At 47.6% G+C, this 11,641-nt stretch overlaps 1 protein-coding gene across 1 annotated transcript in view; it reads left to right on the top strand.

Annotated features, from left to right (window-relative positions):
* The window catches only part of LOC125430911 (disks large homolog 2-like), a 204,586-nt gene that overhangs the window by 93,219 nt on the left and 99,726 nt on the right, over positions 1-11,641 (top strand). Inside the window, exon 3 of the mRNA XM_048493268.1 lies at positions 10,795-10,845. Coding sequence (XP_048349225.1) covers positions 10,795-10,845 — 51 coding nt within the window. The remainder of the gene's footprint in view (positions 1-10,794; positions 10,846-11,641) is intronic.

Below are 11,641 nucleotides of genomic sequence, written 5' to 3'. Positions count from 1 at the left end.
GAAGGTTTCCAGAGAACTACACCCATTGCAAACATATAAAACCCCTAGAAAACAATAAACTCCAAGCATTTTACAACACTTAGCAAAAAATAAAACAACTCCCTTCCCACTGGTTCCCAAATGCAACATTGCAGTTACCTTAACAAGGTGTTGGGGCTTATTTTTTTATTTATAAATTAATTTTATAGGGTACCGTCCCTCCCCCCAAAAGGAATACAGGCGGTGAACAAACATAATAAAACAACAATTAATAAAACCCCATTAGAGGCAATAGAATTAACAAAATTACATGGGGTGTCCAACACAAAAACCTTTCATAAACCCACCCTGGGAAAAGCAAGATGGGAGAGTAGGAGGGCCTCCATGGTAGCCAAAGACACCAAGTGTAAAGGGGAAGAAAAGAAAAGGGGGAGAGGAGCACTCATCAAAGGCGGGGCCCCAAAGGTCGGTGGAACAATTGGGTCTTACAGGCCCCTGCATGGAACTCTCCAAAGATCCCACAGAGGCCCAGGATAGATGGTGGTAGGTGTTCCACCAGGGCAGGGGCAAAAGTTATAGCCAAACCCTAGCCGAGGTAGAAACTAACCCATCCTTCCGAGGGCAGGGACCCACCAGGCATAAGTGTACCTCTGATGACATTAGAGGCCATGCAGGGTTATATAGAGGTAAGCAGGTCTGGAGTCTGGTAGCCTTGTCTCCCTCCCAACTACATGAGCTCTGCAACCTCCTGCTGCTTTGAGTCTCCACCCCTTTCTGGAGTCCAACCCATTCCCCAGAGCATTGGGGGCTGGCAATTACAGCCTTACGTGTGTGTATGTCCCAGGAACAGGCAGGCAAGCAGGCAACAGGGGGGGAGTGGGAGGGAGAGATGCAACTTCATGCAAGAGCTTTTGCCCTGTGTCGCTGGCTTGAAGGTCCATGGAACAGAGCAGCCATGTGAAGAAATTTTGGGCGAGGTCTAATCCATGTAACTCACCTTTCCCCTGCTTTTTTATTGGCCCCAGGTGATAATGGCCTTAGCTAGCTCATGCAGAGTTGGGCCATCTCTGCTCACCCTTGGTTCCCAAGCCCTAACAGGACTTGGAAATTTAGGGGCTTGGGGAACAATCCTGCATGTGGGGGGCTGAGCTAGCATGTGCAGAGTTGGGAAGAAGACATGCATTTTTTTAGCTGTTGTGTAAATTATAAGAACCCCTGGTTTATCCATCTGAACCTGTCTTTCAGACCCTCCAGGAGGGGGAAATCCGTGAAGACACGGCTACATTTGCTTGCTCTTGTAATATTTCTCTTGACTTTGTTCAGCCTACTTGAACAGTGCAGCAGGGACAACTTCTGGAACTGCTCTCTGTTCCAGTCCAACCCAGAGGCTCACAAGGACTTAGAGACAGGGGGGAAATGCTTTACGATGACAGCTGCTATTTACATATAGTATGAGGTCATTGCCAAGAACAAGGAGGGGGAAATGTACAGACCTGACCAGCTGGGATAGCAAGTCCATTACCATGATGTGGTCTCCTTATCGCTTTTCAAAAATAGAATAGCTTTTTTACTTTCATTACCCAGGAGAGAGTATAAATAGGTTGGGTGGTTTTGTTTTCCAATAATGACATTTTTGTCTCGGGCATTCTGAATCAAAATGAAGGGGTTTCCATATGACTCACTGGTCTTGGCATCACGGGGGGAAACGGAGGTTTGCCGTCCTCCAGATAGCAGTAATACGCACGCATGGCGCCAGGGCTGCCTTACCTGGGTGCACCTCCCTACTAAGACTGCTTCCAAGTTCTGCTGAGGAGGGGCGTAACTGCCTTGAGGAGAGGTGAGAAGAGGCGTGACTAAGGTAAAAAAATCCGCATTAGCAAAATCACCAATTAGTAACCCCTCGTCTCGCACAAATAATTAGTAATCTACTCTCGGGAACCTGTGAGAACCTGCTGGATCCCACCTCTGCTTGAGTTTGCGATCCTAGGTAGCCATGTTAGCAGTGGTGGGATTCATCCGGTTCGCACTGGTTCGGCCAAACTGGTAGCTAATTTTTCCCTTAGTTCGCCAAACCGGCTGAATCCCACCACCCCAAGGGAGGGTGAGCGAGGGGACTCCCTAAAGAGCCAGCCATTTCGCCCTCCCACTCCTTCTGGCTGCAGCCACATCTGGCTTCCCTCTCCGAGGCAGGCCAGCAGCCTCCATCTGGCGCCTTCCTCAGAGCTAGGTGCTCAAGCAGGCTGCTCCAACCAGAGACTGAAGCAGCTTGCACAGGTAGTTCTTCCCTCAAGCGGGGGTGGGGGGGATATGATAGAAGTCCTATAAAAAATTATGCATAGGGTAGAAAAAAAAAAAAAAAAAATGTTGACAGAGAGGGAATTTTCTACTTTTTCTCACAATACTAGAACCAGGGGCATCGGTAGAAATGCTGGGGAAAATTTGGGACTAATAAAGGGAAACACTTCTTCACTTAGCATTAGGTTGGTGTTTGGAATATGCCTGCCACAGGGAGGTGGTGATGGCCACTCAACCTGAGGATAGCTTTAAAGGGGGGTTTGGACAGATTCATGGAGGAGGAAGTCGATCTATGGCTACCAATCTTGATCCTCCTTGATCTCAGATTGCAAATACCTTAGCAGACCAAAAGAATCTGATGGAACAACAGCCGCATGAAGACCATTGCTTTCATCCTGCATGTGGAGCTTCTCCCGAAGGCACCTTTTTCCGGTGGGCCACACTCTGCGGGTAAAAAGAGAGCTGGACTCCGGATGGACTCTGGTCTGATCCAGCAGGCTAGTTCTTATGTTCTCATGTTCTTATGGGGGGCAGGGAACTGGGCACGGGAGCGCCTGTGGCCAGTCATTCCTGGGGCGTCATTTCCCCCCACTACAGCTTTGGTGGCTGGGCAGCTGTCCTGGTGGCATGCAAGTCAAGCTGCAGCCACTGCCTTCCCTCACCTTCCCCCCCCCCCAGCTGAGGTGTTTCACATCACCTTCTACCCAAGTCTTATAACTGGAGATACCGGGAATTGAACCTGCGGCCTCTCACATGCCAAGCAAAGGCAGTACTGCTGAGCTACAGCCGCTCAATTCAGCTGGTGCCCGAAACTCCTTAGATAAGTGCTAGACCAGTGGATGTAGGTTCTATAAGTGAACGGAGGAATGGCTTTATAGTCCCACCCACAGCCAACAGTTCCAACTCCCATGGGTCTGAGTTTTCCCTCCTTCTGGAGCCAGCGGGGTTTATACTATCGCCTTTCCTAGAAGCCAGACTGCAACTTTACTTGACGTACATTCAACGTCTGCTTTAAATAACCGGCCCGTGTCTTTTCTTCATAGAGAAGGTCTGCTTAATCTTGAAATTCCTCTTTCTATCCCCTCGTTTAAAGGCGTATTAGTAATCCCATGTGAGGTAGCGGGCAAAGAAAAGACTTAATGGAGGCAATGTTCGAAAGTGAGCTGGAGGCCTAGATCCAGACATCTCACCTCCGGGCAGTAATAATCCAAATGAGGGCAGCAGTCACGGGAAGGAAAAGAAAAATACAGAAAGGAAGGGAAAACTGTGTAGTAGTGGGACACCAAGAATCACAGAATAGCTAGTTGCGTGTTGCTGGATATTTGTCAAAGATGTCATAAGATGCTCTTTTTTGAGAGAAGAAGAAGAAGAGTTTGGATTTATATTCCCCCTTTCTCTCCTGCCGGAGACTCAAAGAGTCTTGCAATCTCCTTGCCTTTCCCCCTCACAAACAAACACCCTGTGAAATTGGGTAGGGAACTGAGGAGGCTCCGGTAGCTGTGACCCCAGCTAAAGGTCACCAACTTGGCGTGTGTGGGAGTGTACAGGAGCTAATCTGAATTCCCCTGGTGATAAGCCTCTCCACAGCTCAAATGACAGAGCTGGGAATCAAGCCAGTTCCCTCCAGATTAGATACATGAGCTCACCAACCTCATGCGCCACTGCTGCTCAGAGAGAGAGAGAGGATGACTACAAAATCAGGGATGGTTTTGTTGGTATTCCCAGCAAGTGCCAGTCACACCAATCCAGTAATGAAAGAGTTAATGTTATGCATGCTAATGAGTAGTTAGGGGGGGTAGAAGTCAGTGACAAGGTTAGTGGACCCCTATTATTCAATGAATGACCCGGCAGGAGATACATGCGGGTCCGCATGGACGTAGGATATAGGTATATATTCTTTGTTTGCTCTCTGCATGCTCTAGAAACTTTAGTATACATGTGGATTAGCCAGCAGAAGCGACTAGCTAATGGAGCTGATGCCAAAGGTATTTCTTTTTTTTTGCATCCAAGTTTGCACTTCCCTTCTTTTTATAGTCAATAAACTTTATTTGTGCAAACTCTGCATTTAATAATAAGGGTGATGTAAATATCACAACCAAGATTAACAACAGTTTTCATACCGATCGGAATGTGATCTTAGGAATGTGTGCTCCAGTTTCTGTGGCTGTACACCAGTCTGAATTCTGATTTGCAAATTAAGTCGGGAGTAAAGGGCAAATATCGGGGATTTCCAGGAGCAAAATTGAGGACTGGGTGCTGCAGAACGTCATAAAACGTTGTTTCCCTTGATTTATTTACTCCTGTGGTTTATTGTTTCCTGTGTGGGTCGGATGAGACTTGTATTGCCAAGTTTCAATCCTTGGTGGTTATTTTCGGGTCTGATTCATTCCCTCCAGGTAATTCTAAAAAAGCATCACCGGCTGTGAATAGCACTGGTATGGATCTGAAGCATTTTGTCATGAGCTCTGGGCATTCAAGGCTCCACCTGCCCCAAATCTTCCAGTATTTTCCAACCTTAGACACAACTGACGAACAAAGCAAACTTCGTGCCACAGTTGAGACCCTGACTCGCTTCTAGGCCTGTGAGTGGCGAACCTTTGGCACTCAGATGCTATGGACTGCAATTCCCATCCAGACCTGCCAGCATGCCAATGGTGGCTGGATAGGGAATTGTGAATCCCTCAGCATCTGGAGTGCCAAGGGATTACTTCCTACTAATTCCTGCAGAGATGGGATCTCATGGGACCATGGTATGAACCTTTGGTTCCAGACTTCCAAAGATGTTGCTGGACTACAATCTCCCATCAGCCCCTGCCAGCATGGCCAAATTCTAGGGGGCTGAGTGGGAATTGTAGTCCATAACATCTGGCGCCAAAGGTTCTCCCTCCCACTAATCATAGGACCTACAGACTACAAACCTGATGTGGGGAGTTGAAGCCCATACATGAAACAGGGCACGTTATCCAACCCAGTCTCCCCAGTGCGTAAATACCTTGGCACTTTGCTACAGGGTGGGAAAGGGTGGGTAAGATTGCCAACTTCCAACTGAAGATTTCCCAACTTCCAACTGAAGATTTCCCAGAATTACCACTGATCTCCAACTGCAGTTTCCCCTTGAGAAAATGGCTGCTTTGTTGGGTAGACTGTATGGCAGCGGTTCTCAACCTGTGGGTCGCGACCCCAATCTTTGGGGGTCGAACGACCCTTTCGCAGGGGTTGCCTAAGACTCTCTGCATCAGTGTTCTCCATCTGTAAAATGGATAAACCTTAGTGTTGGGGGGTCACCACAACATGAGGAACTGTATTAAAGGGTCACGGCATTAGGAAGGTTGAGAACCACTGCTCTATGGCATTAGGCCCTGCTGAGTTTTTTCCCCACTTTGGGAAATCTAAGGACAGACTGGCCAAGCAGACCAGTCCTTTGCAATCAACTGGTGCTCTATTTTCTGAGGCATCACTGTGATGATGTGGATGGACCTCCAGGCCCACTGTGAGGTTGGAAGAAAAGTTTGGATTTATACGCCACCTTTCTCTCTTGTAAGAAGACTCAAGGTGACCTGCAAATTCCTTTCCCTTCCTCTCCCCACAACAGTCACCTTGTGAGGCAGGTGGGGCTGAGAGAGTACAGAGAGAACTGTGACTAGTGAGGTAGGTGGGGCTGAGAGAGTTCTGAAAAAACTGTGACAAGCTCAAGGTTACCAGCAGAAATGTAGGAGTGCGGAAACACATCTGGTTCACTAGATCAGGGGTAGGGAACCTGCGGCTCTCCAGATGTTCAGGAACTACAATTCCCATCAGCCCCTACCAGCATGGCCAATTGGCCATTCTGACAGAGGCTGATGGGAATTGTAGTTCCTGAACATCTGGAGAGCCGCAGGTTCCCTACCCCTGCACTAGATAAACCTCTGCCACTCAGGTGGAGGAGTGGGGAATCAAACCTAGTTCTCCAGATTAGAATCCACCTGCTCTTAACCACTACACCACACTGGCTCTTCACCTCTTCTTGCTGTCTCTGCTATTACATGGGAAACGGGGGTTTCATCAAATCACAGCCAGTTTATAGCAACACCATAGATCCGTGGTGGCGAACCTTTGGCACTCCAGATGTTATGGACTACAATTCCCATCAGCCCCTGCTAGCATGTGGTGTACATGCCCAGGAAGGCTGATGGAAATCTGGAGTCCATAATATCTGGAAAGGTTCGACCACTCCCTCCCTAGGTTATCAAAGTATGAGAGGTGATTTGCCATTGCTTGGCAACCCTAGACTTCCTTGGTGGTCTCCCATCCATGTATGAACCAGGGCTAACCCTACTTAGCTTCCAAGAAGCTCTGATAAGATCAAGCCTGGGCAACTTACATGAGGGCAAATGTAGACGGGACCCTGTTCGGTGCTGATGCCAGTTCTCGCGGCTATCCTTTCCCAGTGTCTTGCTGAGCTATTTCTCCAGTTGCACACTGCCCACCTTCAGCGGAACAATTAACTCATTCCATAACACCAGTGCCCTGACCTGCATGGTTCAAGATAGACCAATCTCATCAAATCTTAGAAGCAAAGCAGGGCTGGTCCTGGGTAGAACTCCTGTGGGAGACCACCATGGAAATACTAAGGTCGTTATGCAGAGGAAGGCATTGAAGAAGAAGAAGAAGAAGAAGAAGAAGAAGAAGAAGAAGAAGAAGAAGAAGAAGAAGAAGAAGAAGAAGAAGAAGAAGAAGAAGAAGAAGAAGAAGAAGAAGAAGAAGAAGAAGAAGAAGAAGAGAGGAGGAGGAGGAGTTTGGATTTATATCCAAGAAGCTGTGACTAGCCCTAGGTCACCCAGCTGCCGTGTGTGGGAGTGCACAGGCTAATCTGAATTCCCCAAATAAGCCTCCACAGCTCAGGCGGCAGAGCTGGGAATCAAACCCGGTTCCTCCAGATTAGATACACGAGCTCTTAACCTCCTATGCCACTGCAGACCAATTCTGTTCTCTCCCTACCTTAAAAACTTAGAGGGTTGCCATAATTTGGCCATGACTCATGGCACTTTAAAAAAATATGAGGAAGGGCCACAACACAGTTTTGAGGAGAAGTGGCGTGCCAGCAGGCTATGCCTATAGAGCCATGAGCTCTGAGATAAGCGTTAATACGACTGTGCCGATCAAAGTTTGAAATACAGAGCAACAGTTGGCACGGTTTTCTCGCTACAGCCAGGAAGTACTCCGTGTCGTCTCCTCCTGGAAATAAATAGCAGGAAGGACTTAGTGAAGAGGAACCTCTTGGGGATACCAGCTGAGGACCAGTACTCTGTAGCTGGTATGAGTTTTCATGCTCCAGTGCTGTGCTAAAGCAAGCGTGTACTCTCATATCTGTTCAACGCCAGCTACCAACCTTAAGCTGTTTTTTTGGAAAGTAGCCCGTGCTGACTGCCGTTGGACAGCCATACTGCAAACAGTTTGTGAACTGATGCATTTTTTGTGCTTCTGGAAAAAAAATAATGATTTTTTGTTGGTTTAGGGCACAGGTGTCATATTCATGCCCCTCCAGATGTTATGGACTACAGTTCCCATCATCCCCTGCCAGCATGATGCTGGCAGGGGATGATGGGAGCTGTAGTCCATAACATCTGGAGGGCCGCGCGTTTGACACCTATGGTTTAGGGGCATAATGGTTAAGAGCAGCAGACTCTAATCTGAAGAACCCCTCTGCACGAGTGGCAGACTTTTATCTGGTGAACTGGATTTGTTTCCTCACTCCTACGCATGAAGCTGGGTGACCTGAGGCTAGTCACAGTTCTTTCAGAACTCTCTCAGCCCACGCAGAGGTAGACAATGGCAAACCACCTCCAAATGTTTCTTGCCTTGAAAATCCTACGGGGTTGCTGTAAGTCAACTGGGTGACCTTGGGCCTATCACAATTCTTTGCAGATTCTCTCAGCCCCGCCTCCCTCATGAGATGTCTGTTGTGGGGATGGGAAGGAAAGTTGATTGTAAGCTGGTTTGAGGCTCCTTAAATGTTGAGGAAAACAGGGTATAAAAACCTCTTCTTTCTCTTCGTGTGGAGGGATGGAGATCAACTAACAGGCAGCCAAGGAATGGGCTGTGTTGGTTTGTTGAGCTATTTTCTCTTCAGTGGGAACCAAAGCAATGGGAACCAAAGCGTTCGGCAGAGGCCAATTTGCTGGTGGTCCCCGGCCCCTCCATGATGCCGCCGGCTTCCACTCGGGCCAGGGCTTTTACGGCCCTGGCCCCCGCCTGGTGGAACGCTCTCCCTCCAGCTGTCCGGGCCCTGCGGGACCTTAATGAGTTCCGCAGGGCCTGTAAGACTGAGCTTTTGGGGAGGCCAGCCGCTGATGCCCCCCCTCTCTTTCAACAGCTGGGGCCCTGCTGTCCCCCCTCTAGAGGAGTTTTAGCTGTGGGACACCATCTGTTGTCTTGAAATGGTATATTATGATTGAGCGCTGTATTGTAACGTGGACCAGTACGAAATGTACGGTGTTGTCTATTTATTTGCTTATTTGTTTTGTTTACTTGTTGTGAACCACCCTGAGCCCTTTGGGGGAGGGCGGTATATAAGTTTAATAATAAAATAAAATAAATAAAGCCACATCAATTTAATATCCTCCAAACGCTGTGAGGCAAGTCACAGTGCCTGGCCTGCAGTCTCTCTGGGAGTTTCTGAGGCAATGGGGATTTGAATCGGAGTTTCTGGGAGCCCAGTCTGCCCGATGGGCTAAGTTATCCTTATCTCATGATCTCTCAGAAGCTTAGTAGGGTAGCCTGGTTAATACTTCTATGGGAGAACACCAAGAAGTCCGGGGTTGCTAAGCAGAGACTGGCAAAGGCAAACCGCCTCTGTGTGTCTTTTGCATTGACCCGAATGGCCCAGACTAGCCCCATCTTGTCAGTACTGGATAGTACTTGGTTGTGAGAGCTTTGAGTAATACCACAGTTGTAATGCAGATGCAGGCAGTGGCAAACCACCTCTGGAAGCGACTTGCCTTGAAGACTGTACAGGGTTGTCCTAAGTCGACTATGACTTGATGGCACTTTACACACAGTCCCTACACTGATTTGGTTCATAACACCACCAAGAAGGGATGTAGTGCCCAGGGGACAGGGGGGGCATCTTGCACCAGACAAGGGGGGTGGATTTAAAAGGAGAATCTGGGGAAATTTGGGGGGCCCCAGAGTTGTCAGGGTATGGCAATTGTCAGCTAGAAGCACTTTCAAACTTTCAGGGTATACTGGAGATGTTTGTTCTATCGATACCACACAGGTTTGGTCAGTTTATTCAAGAGTCCAAAGTTATGGACCCTCAAAGGTGTAGCCCCAATCTCCTATTAGCTCCCATTGGAAACAATGGAGGATGGGGGCACCCCCCTTTGGGAGTCCATAGCTTTGGACCCCCTGGACCAAACTTCACAAAACCTGGGTAGTATCAATAAGAGATTCTCCTGACAATACATCCCAGGTTTGGTGAAGTTTGGTTCAGGGTGTCCAAAGTTATGGACCCTCAAAGGTGCAGCCCCCATCTTCTATTAGCTCCCATTGGAAACAATGGAGGATGGGGCACCCCCTTTGGGAGTCCATAACTTTGGACCCCCTGAACCAAACCTCACCAAACCCAGGTAGTATCATCAGGAGAGTCTCCCAAACAATTCCCGAAAGTTTGGTGCTGCTAACCCAAACAATGCGCCCCCTGCAGGCCAAAAACTGAAAAAACACCAAAAAAGTTTTTAAAACCCACAAACGGGTGGGCGGAGCTTCGGATATGAATGGGGGGGTTGAACCCGAGAAAACCCCCCCTTACCCACATCCTTGTCACTGGGCCACTCCTTGTTCCCTAATCTTACTTCCACACAAGCCCTTCCTCTCTAAGAAATTTTACCTGAGAGGAATCCCATTTTCCTGCTCTTCCTCCCAGCAAGCACTTCCTCATAAGGAAGGCGGTACCTGACAGGAGTCCTGTTTCACTCCACTTGCTCCCCAACAACTCCTTCTTCTTGAGAACTTTACCTCAGAAAAGTCTTTTCTTGAGGACTTTACCTCAGAAAAAGTCTTATTTCCTTGCTCTTGCTCCTGAACAACCCCTTCATCTCAAGGAGGTTTTACCGAATTTCTAGGGTATTGACCAAACCTAACCAGGAAACCGATTGGCAGGGGCCATTGTCCCATGGGTGCCAGGTTGGAGAATCTCTGCCCTAGTTTGACAAGTTTGGATCACGGTCATCATTCATGTACAATTGGCCTGGCCGTTCCGTCGCAGTTTTGTGATTCCGCTGACGTTTCCCATCGCTCTGAAACATTCAGAAGATTAATTGTCCCCTGAGATGTTTTTCTTTTTAGCGTAAGTTCATCAGTTCTTCCATGCGTGCTCTCTCCCTCATTTATTCTAGTAGCGGAAGTGTTGGTTTTGATATGGAAATCCTGTATTTCATCACAGTTGAAAGAATTCTTGTGCTGGTAAAAGGGTGGGTTTCCCCCTTCATATTTCCCACAGGTATTAACAGATTTCTCTATTGCTTCTTTTCTTTTTTTAAGGTCAATGGAACAGAAATTGAATATGAATTTGAAGAAATTACATTGGAAAGGGTAAGTTAATTGCTCTTCGTGCCGCACATCCAGACTGACTTAACAATTACAGCCGAGCAATTAAATTGTCATATGAACCTTTATTTTCCAGTATAAATATTTGCTTTGAAATTCCCTTTATTCAGCAGTACAAAACCCACGATGATTGGACTCCCCTGCCCACAGCAGTATTGCTCGATTGATATTCTGAGAGCTTTTCCCATGGAATGGAGTTGCATCTAGTGAGCCGTCAATAAAAAGCATACGAAAAAATTATTGATTCCTGAGGTCATGGGACTCTCTGGACTAAAAGTCACATGGATTGAGGGACCACAGCGAATGAATGAAATAACTTCTGTTCCATTTCCTGTTTGTACAGCTCTGCTGATGGAGGGGAAGGATGATAACCCCCCCTCTCTCTCTCACACACACACACACACGCACACACACACACACACACACACACACACACACACACACACACACACACACACACACACACACACCCTACCTGGCTGTTTATTCGCCCTAGCCTGATAAGAATCTGGTTTATAAGGATCAGAAGTGACTACTTAGGGAAGGAAGGAAAACTATTCACCTGTGCATTCTGTCATTGAATCACTGAATCACACAGGATCTATCCCTGCATTCTTAAAAAAAGTTAAAGGATGTTGGAGGTTCCTGTAGCACAATGCAATCTTTTTCCTTGTACCCTCATGCTGGGGTTCTTCAAGGGTTACAACAAGAACCTTTCCGCACATACACTTTAAAACGTTTTGAGGCAGGAAATAAAGTGTCTCCTCTGTGGAATTTCACA

Source organism: Sphaerodactylus townsendi, linkage group LG04, assembly GCF_021028975.2.
Source record: "Sphaerodactylus townsendi isolate TG3544 linkage group LG04, MPM_Stown_v2.3, whole genome shotgun sequence".
Taxonomy (NCBI): Eukaryota; Metazoa; Chordata; class Lepidosauria; order Squamata; family Sphaerodactylidae; genus Sphaerodactylus; species Sphaerodactylus townsendi.
This window is presented reverse-complemented; position numbering and strand designations above follow the sequence as displayed.